General features: G+C 37.3%; 1 protein-coding gene across 20 annotated transcripts in view; it reads left to right on the forward strand.

The window, feature by feature from the left end:
- EPB41L3 (erythrocyte membrane protein band 4.1 like 3) overlaps window positions 1-19202 on the forward strand; it is a 131336-nt gene that overhangs the window by 60779 nt on the left and 51355 nt on the right. For all 20 annotated transcript variants that reach the window (XM_075213339.1, XM_075213340.1, XM_075213341.1 and 17 more), the window contains exons 4-7: window positions 7118-7222; window positions 8960-9002; window positions 12007-12082; window positions 14491-14709. In XM_075213339.1, coding sequence (XP_075069440.1) covers window positions 7118-7222; window positions 8960-9002; window positions 12007-12082; window positions 14491-14709 — 443 coding nt within the window. The remainder of the gene's footprint in view (window positions 1-7117; window positions 7223-8959; window positions 9003-12006; window positions 12083-14490; window positions 14710-19202) is intronic.

The raw sequence follows: 19202 nt of genomic DNA on the forward strand, positions 1-19202 counted from the left end.
ATAATGGGGCAGAATCTTAATACCAAAGGTTGATTTGAAAAGCAATTTTCAAATTGACTTTACCAATATTTATAAATGATGTGTTCTATAATTGTGATTAATATAATATTGAATACAATTAATGAGTTGTGTGTCTATGGATTTCTATTAACAATATATGCTGACTTGTTTTAATACTGAAGGGATTCTGGAAGATATAACTGCTCCGATTCATATTTTCTTTATCGCCTTTTTTCTCTTGATGTGCCTAAATATTGGTAATATGATAACTGAGTGATGTATCACTGATATATCTGTATTTGGGTTTCTATTATTATTAATATTCTTCTATGTATGAAATGCTGACATTCATAGGATCATGACTATTATAATGACAATGAAGATATGAAGCAGAAGGTAAAGGTGGTCCTGCACAAATTAGCTTTACAATCTAAGAGGAGCAGAGAACACTTGATGCTAAGGTACCAGAATAACACTTGTAGATTCTGGTGGTTAAAGTGTGTGGCTACTGTAAGGCAGCAGCATTGTCAGCCACAAATAATGAAGAAATCATTGGCCACTGACATTACTGTGCAGTTGTCAGTGGTGTAGTACAGTTGGAATCAGGAGAGCCAGTGAGAGGTGGAAACATGAAACCTGAACTAGTCAGTGTAGAAACAGTCAGCTGCTGGTAACCATGATTGTCTTTAACCATTTATCTAAACTGAACCTCATTTCTTCTCTGGTTTTAGAGTGTTTGTCACTTTTGTGTTGTATGAACACTCTCGTAGTTATTTGCCAGTTTAGAATAGCTTTGTGTAGCCAGGTGTTTTTCTTTAGCATCATGGTCGCTACTGGAAATAGAGCCATGACACTGGACAGATCCGGCCACCAAAGAACCTGTCGAGATTGCCAACAGAGGAACTGAGATTGCAGCAGCAACAACAGTTGAACTCGCTGGGTCCAGTAGCTGAACTGAGATTATATTTAGTATTTCTTCTAAACAACCAAGTCTTCGGTGTGATGTTGTAAGTAATTTTTCACTGCCTACACAAATTTTAACTGAAAAGATGATCAGAGGTTTGGCACAAAGCTGATCTAAATGCTGTCCATATGTCACAATATAATACAGCATATAAACTTATTAATTTATATGGGGTACTAGATTTTCATATTCAATATATTTTCTGATCTATTTTCTGATATATATATATATATATATATATATATATATATATATATATATATATATATATATATATATATATATTTAGTTAGTTAGTAGTAGTAGTTTGGTTTTAATCAATTAACAAAATGCAAGGTGAATGAACAGAAGTGAAATCTAAATCAAATCAATAGTTGGTGTGAAGGAACTTGGCGGGGAGGTTTTTCCAAACATCTTGGAGAACGAACCACAGATCTTCTGTGGATGTAATCCCAGACAGACTCAATGATGTTGAGATCAGGGCTCTGTGGGGGCCATATCATCACTTTCAGGACTCCTTGTTCTTCTTTACAATGAAGATAGTTCTTAATGATATTGGCTGTATGTCTGGGGTCGCCCTGCTGCACAATAAATTTGGAACCAATCAGACGCCTCCCTGATGGTATTACATGATGGATAAGTACCTGCCTGTATTTCTCAGCATTGCGGACACCAAATCCCCAACTCCATTTGCTGAAATGCAGCCCCAAACTTGCAAGAACCTCCACCATGCTTCACTGTTGCCTGCAGACACTCAGTATTATACCGCTCTCCAGCCCTTTGGCAAACAAACTGCCTTCTGTTACAGCCAAATATTTGAAATTTTGATTCATCAGTCAAGAGCACCTGTTGCCATTTTTCTGCACCCCACTTCCTATGTTTGCGTGCGTAGTTAAGTCGCTTGTCTTTTCCAGGTCGAAGGTTGGCTTTTTGGCCGCAATTCTTCCAGGAAGACCACTTCTGGCCAGACTCCTCCGAACAGTAGTTGGGTGTACCTGGATCTCACTGTTTTTTTCCAGTTCTGAGCCTTTGTTAAGTCCACACCAATTGACTCTTTTATTTCTATATTGGATTGCCAAGGGTTTTAGTCTTCATAACTGCGAAACCCTAGACTAAATGGAGAGAACACGGCATCTTGAAGTAGTGCAGGTTGACAAGCCCACCCTCTGCAGCATTATCTCATTGACTTTTATTCCCAGTGCGAAATGACAAAAGATTTGCAGCAATCCCAGGTTATCTCATATTATAGCAACCGTTATAGAGCCCACGTCACATCCTCCAAATCTAAACAGAAAAAAACCAAATGAAGCATGCGGTCTAATCGATTCACATATAAGAATACAGACTGACACTTTTATTAAAAAAGTTAATTATAAAATAAAACCGATACAATATCATGCTCTAGGGTTGTGCGAAGAGATCCTAAATTTATTATACGTATACTGCGAACTGCTGGTATATACTGTAATAGCAAGAGCACCACCTACTGGCTTTTGAAGTGAGCAGTACAAAAAAGTATATCTGCCATTAAGGTTTGACAGATGTATCTTAAATGATAGTATATGGTTATTGGTGCACTATTTATTTCTTGGACAGAAAATCACATTTGGTTCTATAAGTTGTCACAGAGATATAGAGGTGAACCAGTTATGTAGGTTCAAATGTATCAGACGTTCAAAAGGGATAACATATAAAGCTTGACAGCACTTGTGATTTGCTGTTATAATTACTATAATTGCAACATTTATTCTGTACTAATGGCCTTGCATGAAGGACAAAACGGTTCAATACCAATATGAGTGCTGGGTTATTTTACTGCTTTGCAATCCCCACAGGAACACTTTCACCATGTCTTATGTAATTGTCAGCAGATATATTTGGACCGTATTATCGAATAATGTTAATTGACTCCTTGCTGTGATAAAAATTGCTGCAAAATCGGATAGCTGGCAAATGACGACATACTCCTTAGCTAGCACACATTTAATTCACTTTTTTTTTATAAAACAAATCTCTCCTATTTTGAGCTATGAGTTCATTCATACACTTTTATAATTATGAGCAGATGGAAGTTTATGTGCTATACGTTCCTTGTGAGTCTGAAATAATTGTCATGTTCAATCCGGTTGTAAGAAAAGTGAGCAGTATTTGTTGGATTCGGTCCCTAAACAGTTAACAATTGGTAGTATTAAATTGCACTGCCTTTCTACAGGAAAGGCTCCTGAATGCACTCAATTGCAGAATGGTACTATTGTTTGTTCAGTCTTGAGAGGTGTGTTGAAAACAAATAGCCCACTTCAGTGAAGGAAATTTGCCTACATACCTTGCAAATGACTGCATATTTTAAACTTCCACAAACCCCTGATCCTCAGAGTCTATTTATTCTTATTTTTTTTATAGAAATGTTCCTTTAAGTTGTGATATATACACAGACTACATGGCCAATGTGTGTACACATTGCTAACATGTGCGTAACATTAAGCATACAGCCATGCAAACTACATAGTGAGACAATAGCAGTAGAATGAATCATATGAAGAGCTCAGTGACTTTCAATGTGGCACTGTCATAGGATGTACCTTTACAACAAGTCAGTTCATCAAATTAGTGTCCTGCTAGAGCTGGCCCGGTCAACTGTAAGTGCTGTTATTATGAAGTGGAAATGTCTAGGAGCAATAACAGCTCATCCATGAAGCCGTAGGCCACACAAGCTCTCGGAGTGCTGAAACAAGTATTGTCTGCCCTCATTTCAGTGATGTCTGAACAAAAAAAAAAAATAAGTGTAGAGGCTCACAAAAAAATGAAGACACTAGATGTTGAGTTGTAAACTTAAATATTTCGACCAGAATATAAATGAGAACCTCATATTTCTATTATGCTAGATGTAGTTGTGTAAATGACAGGTATACCACACATGATCCCCCCCAGGCATAGAGTTCAGGTAACCAAACACTGCTCCAAAGTCTGATGAAAATGAACTGACTTTTGTTGGGGGCACAGAACACCATGCTGTCACCTCTCAGGCTTTCAGCTCTGTGCTGAATAGTGATTGTGCTGTCCGTTATACCCTGGGGGAGGGGAAAGCTGTTTTTTGCAGTCTTGTATGTTTGGGTGGTGACCGCTCTTTATCTCTGTTTATTATAGTATGTTGCGTCTTACAGTTGCAAAATAATAAATGGTATTTAGAAGTGCAAAACTAAATTCTAGCTCTGATAATTAAAAGTGTAAAGTGATATTTGTTTCCTAAGAATTAATCCCGATATATACATAAATGGTATATTGGTTTAAACTATTGAAAATATATAAAAGGTGCATTTACCTGTGAAAAAAAGAACAGGTCTGGCAATACAAACTTTCAATGTTAGCATTTAGAAATGCCCTTAAGTGATTCTAGTTCTTTTGCAGAGTAATTGCAGCAGAGCGTCGGCACAAGTAAGCGATGCAGATTGTGAATACTCTTTCCCTATTAACACTATCTAACTAGATTCTTACCCTGTCACGTCCATTTTATTCAGCTTGCTTGTAGATTTCTTCCAGCGCCCTCTTCAGTTGTTTGTATTCGCGGTTACAGTGAACCGCACTGTGAAATGCAAAGGTTCCTGTACAGTATCTGTAATAGGTCAAAACTAATGATATGTGTTCATTGACGCGTTTAATTCTCTTTAGGCTTCTTCAAAGAGTGTTGTTTTTTTACATCTACTCCTACCAATTCATAGAGGCTCCAACCAATATATACTTTGACAGAAGACCCCATATTCGCCCCACACTCCCTGTTGTTGTGGAAACCAGCACAGACTTTCAAGCTTTGTGGCTGGTTGAGGATAGGATTTGGTAAGGGAAGAATGCTGCCCATCTTTTAATTATTAGTATTATTTCCAATAAGTAGAGCAGTGTGCAAAGTTACAAGTGTAAATTTTGTGTGTTTAAATGTGTCATAACCAATGGTCGAAGTGGAAATTTAGAAGTGGGCGATATGTAAAACATAAGTGAATGGAATTGGATGTAAGCTCTCATGAGCAGGGCCCTCTTTCCTTGTGTGCTCCTTCTACTGTTCCTTCACCCTCTGTACCTCTTGGACTGCTTCGCTAGCCCTGTTTTCTTAAGCTTTGGCCTTCTTCTCGCTGATTTCTACCATCCCTTTCACTATCTGTCCCAGATATAATCTGATTTGCTTTACCCTGTCACCTATGTTTGTATATATTTTTGTATCATGTTGTGTCTTGGTTCTGTTTTCTGTATATGTAATGTATGGCGCTGCGGACCCTTTGTGGTGCCTTTATAAGTCAAATATAATAATAATAATAATAATAATAATTGGATTGTTTGATTTTTTTATTTATACACTTGTCTCCTCACTGCCCACGATTCCCCCCTCTCCCCAAATCTGTGTCTATGCATTCCCAACCATCCTTCATTACTACTTGTGTTTTATCTGTCATCCAACTCTCTCAACCTTCTGTTCTTCTTCTCCTTGAAACCTCTCAGACTTCACATCCACATGGCACCTGCTAAGATAATTTAAGAATCTAGAGAAGATGTGCGTCCAATGAATAATCAATAGAAATTATACATAAAAAGTTTGACATCAGCAGTCATTTTACACATTCACTACTAGGATATTTATAGACCTGAAGTATACGCTCCTCTAGGCCCTTCCCTGCCCGCCTTGTAGTTCCATAACAGCTGGGGTGCCATAAGTTGGTCAAGCAAACTTTTCGATCCCAGTCACACTGCTTACAGGGGGAGGGTAGTCGGGCGCGATCACAGCCACGCTGCTGGGCTGCATGCTGGATATGGAGAGGGATGTAGAGGTAATATCATGAGCCTGGAAATATCGGCAGCCTGGTGGTCTGGGCCTGACCACAATACCGTTATATATTGTTCCACTTCGAACACTTGTTGTCACATTAGTCAGAATTCTATGTAAAACATGCAGGCTCAAAACGGGTCTCATTGAAGTATAGGATATTTTACAGCTCTGACCTGGTGCAAAATTAGATAACTTTTGCAGATAGACAATTGCTGTACACTGGAAAAATACCTTTTTTCAATAATCTCATGCCACAAAGTGAACTCTTGTTTCTGCACTGCTCCTCAGTAGGAACGCTTCAGTCAGCCTCCTTTGCTCGTGCATACATCTGCTCCTCTACAAATGGGGCCACCTTGCTTTGCAATCCTATACGACTCAACTGAAATCTAGGCGCACTTGCACAAATTGTGGTGCACAGCAGGTCCAGAGCTGCTTTTTGGGCTTATAAATTGACATATTCAATGACAAAATTCTTTTACAATAAGCCATGTGACTCAAGTGACATTATTCCACCAAAGTAGAAGTGATACCATTTATGTAACACAGTCACATTAAGATTTTTTTTTTTTTTTGTACAATGAGATTTTCACGAACAAATCAGCATGGTGTAAGGAGTAGAGTGCACCGCTGAAATTTAAAATGTACATGTTATTACAGCAAGTATTATATAATGTAATATACATGGCTGGTATGCATGACTTTGTGCAAAATAAAATACTTATTGCAGCTCAAAAGTGCTGAGGTAAAAATGTAAATACGTAAAGTGCCAGGGGCACCCAAAAAAAAGGGAGAGCGCTGCTGCGCCCGCGCATGCGCAGCAGCTCCGTTTCGGCAGCACTGTACTATACAGCAGCCGCGGCGCTGTCAAAGAAGTGTCCGCCGCAGACGCTTCTTTGACAGCGCCGCTATGTAGGGGCACTTCTTTAGCGGAGGGGAGGGGTTTCTGGAGACCCAGAAACCCCCCTTGTGTGTGCCCCAGAGTGCAGAGCATGATACATGAAAATACCATAACTGTCCCTTCAGTACAGTCAATATGCCAGCATATACTGCATAGCCATATAGCCATCATATGGTTATATTATGGCTATGGCTATGATTATACCACCTTTATATAGTCAATATACCATCATATAGCCTCAAATGTCCCATAGATTGTAAGCTTGTGAGCAGGGCCTTCTCACCTCTTTGTCTGTTTTACCCAGTTTGGTTATTAGTTTACTATGTTTGTCCCCATTTGTAAAGCGCTACGGAAAATATTGGCGCTATTTGCTTTACTATGAGTTAAAAGGTGAATCAACATGGATGTAACGTCTAATTCGATTTTTTTTTTTTTATTTCCACAGAAACGGTCCCGAGGTCATATACTCTTTGACAAAGTGTGTGAACATTTAAACCTACTGGAAAAAGATTACTTTGGCCTAGTGTACAGAGACTCTGAAAATCAAAAGGTATGACCAAAGAGTACTTTAACTTTAGATGTACAACTTACTAGTATTTTCAATTAATTAAATCATAAAAATGTGATTCTAACCAAAGTACATTACATATAGTTATTATACGTTGATTCATGTGTGAGTATATTGTAGAGGTGTGATTATTGATTTCTTTAAAAGCAGTTTTTACTGATATCTTAATAAATAACCTAACAAACATATCTAATACTCCTTTTCATGACAAAAATAAAGGTAGAGAGTTGGGGTTCCGATAGATGCTATTTTTTTAATATATCCCTAAAAATGTTCATGTCTTTTTAATTCAACATAAAATCTGTAAGAAAGTAGTTTATTTCTAAAGAAGACAGTTGCAAAATGATTGGATTAATAGTTCCGGATAGTGCTATTTACATTTGAGAAATATGATATATTTCTATCTACTGTTAGCTTGATGATGATGTCCTAACAAGCTGTAGGCTTTCATCTTCCGTAAGTCATCCGGAACAAGCAGAGCCAAAGGCGAGGCATTGCAGCTAGTAGGTGCATACATAATTGTCATATTATTATAGCCTGGCCTTTGTTGCCAAATCTCTGCAAGGTACTCCTGCGTTCAAGCTGATATTAGGTATCCATTCACATAGCGAGAACACCTTGTTGTTAATTGCATTTACATATGTATGAACTAATAAATAGGGATTTTCTTTTGACAAATACATTTTAGAAAGACAATAAATCCTTTTCAGGTTGACAGCGCCAGGCCTGTTACCAAGACATTTATTGCTACAGTAATGCCGCGGAAAACAGGCAACATGCATTTAGATTTCTTCCTGTTCACTTAAATCTTGTGTCGTGTAAATGTCAATTTAAAGGTCATCACAACACAACATATTTTATGGGATGCTTAAATTTAAAGGCTTATTTTTGACTTGCTCAACAGCATGGTTTGATTTTTTTTTTTTTTTAAATATTTTTATATTTCTACCCATAGCGGCAGCATAAAATATATGTTTACATTTTATAATAGACAATAATATAGCTGTATATTGAGCTGTGCAGAATTGCTAGATTATATAATATTTTGCACAATAATCCCTTCACAACAGCTGCTGCGATGCTCCTCTTTTCTAAAAGGTGCCCCCTTTTTGTTATATCCTGTCACATTGGAGCTTACAATGTTTTCTGTATGGAGTACAAATTACTTCCTATTTCTATTTAGTTTATTTATTAGTTTACTATGTTTGTCCCCAATTGTAAAGCGCTATGGAATATGTTGGCGCTATATAAATAAATGATGATGATGATGATTTAGCCACATTTTTAAATCCCTCGCATCCCTGACACTGCCACCAGGGTTGATGCAGGCCAGGTTGACAGACAGTAAAGGACTATTTTAAGTTATGTTATATAGATAATTATTTGTAATGTAACCTTTGTCCTTGTATTTAGTAATTGAACCTATACTGCCACCATATAGCCTTTGAATGTATTATTTCACGTTTTTTTATATTTACAGTGCTATTATTGGAAGGGTTAACATAACCTGTCGTGTTTAGATTATAAAGATACTAGAGTTTGTCTAGGCGTCCCATGACCAGTCTGGTTTTAAAACTCCTTGGTGATGTCTAGCATCCTTATCATTTTCAATTAGGGATTTGTTAACCTTTTTTTTATATATAAATGTATCCGTAATTATACTATTTTTTTCTATTGCATTGGCATTGACTATATTTTGTTCTTCCTATGATTGTATAGAACTGGTTGGACCCTGCTAAAGAAATCAAGAAACAAGCACGAAGTAAGTTTTAAAGATTTTTAACATTATGTAATTTTTAGTGGAAAATTTGCTATTGCATTTTATCAAAATTGAATGTACTGCTATCATGAGAGGGTCCCACCTATTATACACTACAGAGATTACTGTACAGTAGAATTAGTGGATAGTATTGAGTGGATCGTTTAGCCAGGCGGAAGTAAAAGAGATTGAATTTATTTTAGAGGTTACTGCACAGATCTGACAATCACAGGCAGGAAATAATGGAAAATGCCTATAAAGTTTTATTCTGGACTAGAATTTGTCAGCCCTATCCTAAGTACCCATAATGTTCTATAGTTGAAGTCATTCACAGATAATTGCATTTACTTGGTCAAATAAACTTTGTACATAAAATGTTAATATATTTTAAGATATTTGATGATAGACAAAATGTGTGTCCTAGAAAATATTCAAGCTATTAGGAAATAGCTCTGCCTTGAGGAGGGCTTTGCCAATGGAAAATAGAAATAAATAAAATCTTATTTGTTTCACTAAAATCTATAAACAATTAGTATAAATGCCATTATGTAGGAATTATGAAGAAAGGTAGACACTGCTATACATTTGCAAATTATGCTAAATAAATGAAAATACCCATATAATAAGCAGAGGGATTGAATGTAAGTGTCAGAACTGGCACATTAAAATAATTGTGAAATAAATTAACTGAGCTTCTTGATTCTTGTATTTTTTAAAAAAAAACATACAGTGAAACATGTTATTTTTTTTTTTCACATAAATAAAAATATTTTTTTTAACCGTTTTTTTGCGAATGCCCCACTGTAGTCTTGAAACATATAGCTAATGGGCTTGACTCATTAAGGAGAGTAACTTTGCACCTCGACAAAACCATGTTGCATTCAAGGGGGATCATGTAAATTTAAAATGTGATGGCAGATTTGTATTTGGGTAGGGCGTGTCCTAGATCAACTTCAAATTTCAGTGTACAAAATAAACTATCAAGTATTTGTGAGCTGCATGAAAAAACAGCCAGTATTTAACTTATGTGCAAAATACTAAACTAGTTTGCACCCCTTGTATTGTAACATGGTTTTGTCCAGGAGACAACTTACTCATTTTTTGCCTTACTTTCTTTAAAGAATCAGGCCCAAATATGTTTAGAGATAAACTATCAATTGATATGTGAAGTAAATATTTTAAGAAAGGGTCAGACAAATTGTTAACGGAAAAGGATGTCCAGGGTTACGACCATTAATTGAGATGAAGGATATTAGTGATTTCAGGGAAAAATAGGACTGCAATACTGGGTCAGGAGGGATTTTCCCGATTGAAACAGATTGGTGGTTGCTTCATTTGGAACAACTTCAAATATATGAGAAGGATCACAGGAGATCCAAGATACACTTGATGGACTGGTGTCAACCTCATCAACTATGTTACTATGTTATAACAAAAACATCCTAGTAGGTTAATTGGCTGCTATTAAATTGACCTTAGTCTCTCTCGGGGGGTGTGTGTGTGTGTTTGTGTGTATGTTAAGAAATTTAGACTGTAAGCTCCAATGGGGCAGGGACTGATTTGAGCGAGTTCTCTGTACAGTGCTGTGGAATTAGTGACACTATATAAATAGATGATGATGATGATGAAGAGGTTCCTGCTCACAAGCTTAGAATCTGTAGAAAAAGTTTGAAACATGAGGTTAAATGCCACTTATTGCATATTGGTCCAACCAGATTGCAGTGGGGAAAAATGTTTAGTAAGGCTATATAATCTAGTCACATAGCAATGTTGTTATATGGGTTAGTGCTAGTAGCTTGTTTGAGTATAGAAATAAAATATAGTACAGAATGTAAGTTTGTGTAGAGTGGAAGGTAATCTGGTAGAGTAGTCTAGGGAGGTTACAAGGGTGGTCTGAAGAAGTGGGTTGTCAGCGAATGCTTGAAGGTCTGGAGGATAGTTAAAAGTCTTATTGTACAAGGGGGAAATCCACAGAGTGGGTACAACTCAAAAACATCCTGTAGCTGGGAATGGCAGCAGGTAATGAGAATGTGATAATATATCCTGGACTGTACAAAGGGATGGTTTGGCAAATACTCCATTAAAGCTTTATTTATTAAAGTCCAGCAAATAGGTAACAACACAATACAGTTAAGGATAATACAGTATAATACAATACAATGCAGTTAAAGATAATACAATACAGTAATAAGACTGGATTAGGTAGAGCGTGTGGTATCATATATCTCAATATTGCAACGTACACACATCAGTCAAAGAAAAATATGACACACTAAAGCAAGAACATGAGCCCTGCTCTATCCCTATTATATGTATCATTGTGTAAAAAATAAATAATCAAGTACCAATCATTCAGCATTGAAAACCAAACAAACCACTGTAACATTGTCTCTGAGAAGGTTTTTGTGAGGTGCAGGTGACCCTATGAGGATCAATGTATATACAGGGCAGAAAATGCTTTGTCAGTATGTATTAGTTTTCTATATTCTAATGTACTCTTTGTAAAGTAATGGAATAATACACTCTAGGTATCCTGATATATACATATGCTTTGAAGAGCCACATGTTCTTGTATTTATTTTTCCCAGACATCCAAACTGGCACAGTTACAATTACACGGCTGCTGTATGTCATATTATCTTTTGTTACTTTTAGCTGAAATCTGCCTGGATGTCTTGCACACACTGCATCCTTCCCGGCAGCATTCTCACCCATCACTTTTATTTTCTCTCAGATCTGGATTTTACCGCTTTTCTGTACAGCATAATGACCTTGCATCTCCCAGCATATTCCTGCAGCAGCCCTTGTGAAAGTAGTTTTGCAGCATGCTGAGTCTCAAATGAGCTAATACTCGCTGAAATCCTCTATCTGCAGAAATCTCTGCATTGCTGTTCTTATATAACTGACACTGAGATGAGCCTATCACTTGTTAGATACAAGGTCTCAGGCTAATATTATAATATAAATAAATGTACAATCATTGAACGTGTCTTTTTTATCTTTCCAGATGGTTTTTGGCAATTTTCCTTTAATGTAAAATTCTACCCACCTGATCCTTCTCAACTTTCAGAAGATATAACCAGGTATTTAAAGACTTTGAACTTTTCTTTATGTTTGCTCAATTTTTTGGGTTTTCAGTTTCATGTGAAAATGTAAAAATTGGCTTATGGTGTTTTATTTTTTTGTATTGAACTTTACCCTTGAAAGAAGGTCTTCATTCTTGCCTTCATAGCAAGACTGTTTTTAATTATAATTGCACATATGTCATGTATGAAAATGTAATTCTCTACTTATAGCAAATACCTGGAGGTAAATGTATTCCATTTTTCAAGTTGCCGATATTCGGCGACTTTGCAGGGGAAATTTAAAACGGCAATGTCTTTAAAGGCCCCCACAGTGCACCGAAATCGCCATCCTACCAGCGTTGACTAGAAATTACTTGATTGCCCTCATGCTTTGATCTTTGAATGCAAGTAAAACTCTGCCGCACATGCAGCAACATCACAGGAGGCCAATATCGCCACATATGGCTTAAAAAGGAATCCAATGATGAAAATAATGCGATTCAAATCATTTTGAATTATTTTCAGGAGGCCAGTAAATCTGGTCAGTAGATGACCTGTCTGTGGGCCTCACGATGCAGAAAACGCTGTGTTGTGGACATCTAGATGCATCTGTACAAATTGAAAGAAAGTGTTTGGGTTTGTGGACCAATGGCGGTGTTTGCAGAGAAGCAAAAGTTTGTACTGGTCAAAAGGAGGAGTTGGGTAGAGCGCGGGTTCTCCTTGCGATAGCTCACCATTGTGCCTGGTTTTTGTTGATTAGTGAAAAAACATGATTTAACTTTGTTGAACAAGATTATTAAAATAAGAAAAAGGGGTTGAGAATGCACATATTGTCCTGGGAAGGGTGCACAACTGTATGTGAATATTGCACTAGCTCCAAGTTGGCATAGATTGTGTCTCATTTTATGTTTCCAATGGGACTCATTTTGTACCTTCCAGTTGCATTTCGGCTGAAAACCACACTTCTAGGTGCACCTTGCCCACTGTAAAAGTGTCAAACACACATATAATAAGGAATTTCCCCTTGTCTCCTTATGATTAATTTAAGCCATAAATGAGTCTAAACAAGTTTTTAAGAGGCTTTAAATTGGTAGGAAGCTGGCCTTTGATGTGATTTTTACACACTGCACCTCCCCAAATTTACGCCTCCCTGCTAACAAAGCGCACTTCTAGCTTGAGGGATCGTCAACTGAGAGCAGAGAGCGCACACATGCTCCTTGTGGTGCTCTAGGGGGACAAACCATGGCGTTTTGCAGTGCGCTTCATAAATGAGGACCTGTGTGTGTAGTGATATGTCAGCCTACCTACCTCTCTCCCCTATTCCCTGTGCCACACATTTATATTATCACACATTTTCTACTTTCCTCACCCACATGTGTGAAATAACCAAAATTGGATCCTGTCGGTTTGGGTTGGGAGACAGGATGGGTTGGTGTTGGGAAAGTAAATATCTGATTGGTTGATTCAATCATACAAATATATGCAGGTCTACAGCAGCACCTCAGGGCACAATTAGAAGCAAGTTATTCCAGTGTTAATCTTTTGTTTTTGATAGATGTGTATCTGTAAAGTGTTGCTGTCATTCTTGTTTGTGTCTTCTCTGACAAAATAATTTTCTAATTCAGCCTTTCTCAATTTAGAAATCGTTTACTTTGGCTTTGCTTAAAGCTTTAACTTTACAGCATCCAAACAATGAAGAAAATCAGCAGTAGTTTTGCCATTCTTTATACATCAATCCAGAAATGTATCTTGTCTGACATAAGTATGTTGCTTTTTATTGCTCTTCATTTGAACATATATTTTATTTGTGTTCTACATGGGGAGATTGCAATTTTTTTTTTGTTTGTCTTATGTTTGTTTGCTGTTTACAAAAATACAGCAACACATATATTATATATCCCATGCTGCACTGTGTGTGACTGTGAAAAATAATTAATAGCAGCAGAGGATTAGGTGAACAGGTACTGAGAATGTAGATAACATACATTAGGGCTTTTTTTAATAAAATACTGCAAACAAAATGCTTGTGCATTAACCCATAGCAACCAATCAGATATTAGCTTTTATTAGTCAAACTACAGTAGAAATACTAAAGGCTGATATAGATGATTGGTTACTATGGGCGCTTTGCTCTATATTATTAACTGCATCCTATTTTGCCTAGGACTAACAATTAATACCATTGTCCAGATTTCAAATGTGCAGCATGTGTACTGCTATTGTGCATTTCAAACAATTGATAATGTTTTCCTCATATAAAGTTGTTTCAAATAAATTTTTGAAATGTTCTACCAAAACATTAGACATACCTTAATGTTTGTTTCCAATTAGCTGTTTTTTAAACTGTCTGGTTATTATATACGTGTGATTAAAAGATTTTTTTTGTGTCTTCTTTGTGGCTTGACATGTAATTTCTCTCCAAACAGGTACTATCTCTGCCTGCAGTTACGGGATGACATTGTATCTGGGCGTCTTCCTTGTTCCTTTGTTACACTTGCTCTCCTGGGATCCTACACTGTGCAATCAGAACTCGGTGACTATGACCCTGACGAGTATGGTAGTGACTATGTCAGTGAATTCCGCTTTGCACCAAACCAGACAAAAGAACTGGAAGACAAAGTAGTTGAACTGCACAAAAGTTACAGGTATGAAAAGTACAAAAGTGTCCCTCTTTATTTTGAAAACAATGCAAATCTTTCATCACATCTATAGATTGTAAGCTTGTGAGCAGGGCCTTCTTACCTCTCCGTCTGTCTGTATTACCCAGTATTCATCATCATCAGCAGCAGCTATTTATATAGCGCCACTAATTCCACAGTATTGTTTTATTACTGTGTTTGTTCCCAGTTGTAAAACGCTATAGAATCTATATAAATAAATGCTGATGATGATCACAAGCAAATGTATTTAGATCATACTTGCCAACTTTATTTTTGGCAAGTGCAGAATGGGTGTGGTACTGCAATCAGCCTATTTTGCAGCAGGGCCAAAATTACATAAATCAATAATATAATCAAGGTCCTCATCCTATCTACTGCACTGGGAGGTGAGATAGATGCTGGAGAACTTTAATGGAGAAGGTAAGTAAAATCATAAAAGAGGTTTATTATAATAATTGTTATTATTAATTGTGAAAATACTGGGTTTATCTGGCCCAATTCTACCCACTTCACGCTGTCTGGTCACCCAGGGGTGCCTTACTATGCCAGGGAAGCCTACACAGTATCTTCTAGGGTTCTTATAGTGGCTTAGGGAAATGCAGTTAGAGAAGTACAACAATACATTTATTGTAATTAAAACAATCACTAGAATATTATGCACAAACAGTAAATAAATGGCAGGCAGGTACACCACATTATCTGTCCCTTACCCCACTAGCTTACAGAGCATAAGTCATCTGGATGTCCTGAATTGCAGAATCCAAGACCCATGAAGTTCTTCTGAGCCGCAAATGTACCAGCAGAATGCTCAGTCCAGCAGAAGCCTAGATCTCAATGCTGGAGATCTTCCCAGGTGCAAATAAAAATAGACACAACCTCCCCTGGGTCTCACTCTATCCTCTATACCCTGTAGTTTTCCCACGCTCCAGGGGTGGCCTTTGTAGGATCCTCTGAGAGTGGATGTCTGTCAAAAAGGAGTGTTACAGGGCTGTCTCTTCTCATCCCAATACATCCCTGGACCCTGCTGGGATGATTTCAAGGAGTCTGCTGAATACAACCTGAGACAATGGGGACATACTCAAGTTAATTAAGGGGCCAAGGCCAATATGTTTAAATTACACTCCCAGTATTAACCACTGTCACGAACACGCTCCCAGCTTCCGTGACTTTGGGGTGTTTGCTGTATGAGGTCACACACGATTTCAGCCCGCAGTCTTTCTCTACCTATCACACAGATTATAGACCTACGGAATCGCCCCCAAACACAGCGCTCTCACACCCCCAGACACGTCCGGTTTTGCCACCACCTATTGAGTACGGGCAATAGCACCCCAATATACTTCCCCACACTGGCACACAGGCTTCTAGCTATTCACAGACTAGCAAGACCCACAGCAGCACACAAAGGGTTACCTCTTCACACCTCCAGACTGTTACACAAATGTACATGCAAGCACACATAGCTTGTTAATCAAATGTATCAACAAATCACACACTGGCATTCCAAGGGTTAACTTGGTCGAGCTCTCTTCTAATAAGCTAATGGATTCGTTAGAGTATCAAGGACGCAACTTATTAAATTATAGATTTAATATACAAAACTACAGGGCATACAGATAAAAAAATAATGAATAACAATTAATTGACATAACAAGCAAAAACAGTTTAAAATAAAAAGGGTTACATTCAGAATAGCACTTACGTGAGTTGCATAATCTGTACCATGGGGAATTGGCTAGGAAGATGGACAGTTTATCAATGTAACTTGATTTCCCCAAAAAGTCTGTCCCTTTGTTCCTTCAGAACACAGGTTTTTAAGCAACATGGTCTTCACAGGGCCAGTATTTAATGCTAATAGGGGGCAGGGATGTCCCCAGGGTGTCACTATACTTTGCTCACAAATATTCCCAATGTCTTGACCTGTGGGTAATTCTTCACATATATTTCCCAGAGAAATAACTCCCCCCTTCAATAAACCGGTCATAATCTCCCACACAAATACCAAACATGATGGAATTATGACAATGTGACATACCTTTTCCAATGATATGGGATTTTAGCTGTTCATGGATACTACCCGTACCTGTCATTCACAACCCTGGTGTGATTTCTGCTCCTCAGAATGGAATGACACCCAGATTTCCCAAAATATGAACTATGACAACATTTTCCTTTTGAAGTTCATATTTCTATATACCTGTATAGGCTTTCACATGCTGCCTGCAAGGATCTCCAGCTGGGATCGGCCCCACACAGTCTATTCAAGTGTCCAAAACTCCCTCCCAAGCCAGGCTGTCTCACAGTAGGAGCCATTTGAAGATGTCCCAGGTGACCCACTTATCTTTTCACACTGGAATGTGCAAAGCCATCAAACACACTTATATCAGACTCTGTCTTTAAATTTTACACTTTAACTGAACTTATCAATGGATTCCTTTGATATAACATTTTTACACTGCAGTGATGATTTTATCCCTTATAAATAACTGCAAGCTCACGACAAGCACTTACAAGCTTTTTCAGCCAGAGCTAGCTTCCAGCTGATCAGGATTTCCTGTAGAGAAAAGAGGGGGAGAGTGAATGCAGCTACTGCCCTCTCACCTGTATCCTGGAATTGGACCCCATCCGATCCTTACCCATAACCCACTTGGCTTCAATTTTAGAACAATGCATAACAGCATCACTGCAAATAACAAAAACACATTTTTACAATAGGTAACATAGAATGAAAAAGTCTATATATCCATGGCTACAATGTCCCCTTATCCACATGCAATTAAACACTGAATTTACACTCTGGTGAGCTGGGGAACAGTAAGGGCTATAAAAAGTACATGTTGCTATGCTCCACATTTTGTGAGAAATGAGGGACTGGCTCGTTAAGGTGATATCAAACTCGTTAAGAAACTTTATTCATTTAGCACTAACAATCTCAGAAAATGTTTAATCATTCACATAAGTCCTTTGATCAGTGGAACTCACAGTCTAAATTCTCTACCATACAAACACCCACTAGAGTTAATTTCATTCAAAGTCAATTAACTATATATGGAAACTATTTATGTTGTGCATTGCTATTTGAAAAGCTCTGGTTCTCCCATATGCCTCAGTGTATTGTGGATGCTAACAATTTCATTTTGGGTTTAGTAAGGTGGGTTAATTAAAGTAACAAAAGCTCACTTACTTATGCTCCCCCGATCCTTGACATTTCTTCTACAATATAAAAAAAACCCAGCCCTAACTGGAGACGGGATGTCTTGATTGGACTGTTTGAGGTGTTTATGGACCCTCTGGATTTAAGGACTGGTGGAGCTCAGGTAAGTGAGCTTTTGTGCTCTTATTTACCTCATCTAACTCCATAAATAGCGTAGAAAGAAGCTGTTTTTGTGCTTTTTTATTTTATTATTTATGTATAAAACACCAAGCACATTCCACACTGATGCCTGCCTGATGTGTTTGTCTGTTATAAAATACTCACCCTACCAACTTGTGTCACATAACAAAGTCTTTTATGATTGTATGTCCGTTGTTAAAAGCAAAACGCACATAATGTATGAGGATCTTGTTTCTAAACATTCTGCTCTGTTGCTACTTGTGAAAGAGATTTCAGTTTTGCTCACAGCTGGAGAATGTTTTATGACCAGTTTGTTTTATCTGTGAATTTTATATTTTAATATTTTTTCTAAAAAAACACATAAGATGTAACTGAATACATATCTTTTTTAAGTGCATTATGTAGGTAATAGGATAAAAAACAATAACATAAACAGTTTGATTATTCTTTCAATAGTCACAATAAGTACAGGATCAGAGTGTTAATCCAAAAAATTATTCTGCTGAATTTTGATTCAGTCCTAGTCCAGAAAAACTGTGACTCCCTTCAGCTGAGTGAATCACTAGTAATGGTGGGGATTTCTCTTTACTAATGCATAAGGACACACTTAATAGTATGCAGTGTTAACTTGGATGGCCACCAGCCTCCTGACAGTGATCATACCTCTGCCTTCATCCTTTTATAACCCTTAAGATGTGCAAAAAGTTTGGGGGCCTCATTTAGAGTCAAGAGCAAAAGCATCTAGTATTTGACTTGCTTGGAAAAAAGAAACAAAATGCATTTGCACCCCTTATATAGCAACATGGTTTGTCCTGGAGCATATTTGCATCTTTTTTTAGCATTTCTCCTCTCTATGGGGCCCAATATGTTTAGACATCTGTTGTGTTGAATGATTTGTTCCCAGACATTTTCTAGTACATTTATTGACAAATGAAGTTAAAATAAATTTCAGTTGTAGAGCAAATGCATTCTTCTTTAAAAAAATAAAAATATTATGGAGTCATGAATTTACTAGATAAAATAATTTGCTTGCTGGTCAATAACTATTGGACCATTGGTCAAAAAAAGTCAGTGTCTATTAGAAAATAAGCAACATATCTGAACATCTCCTTAAATCTAGTTGTGTTTCGATCAGTGATGATCT

This window comes from Mixophyes fleayi, chromosome 5 (assembly GCF_038048845.1).
Source record: "Mixophyes fleayi isolate aMixFle1 chromosome 5, aMixFle1.hap1, whole genome shotgun sequence".
Classification (NCBI taxonomy): domain Eukaryota; kingdom Metazoa; phylum Chordata; class Amphibia; order Anura; family Limnodynastidae; genus Mixophyes; species Mixophyes fleayi.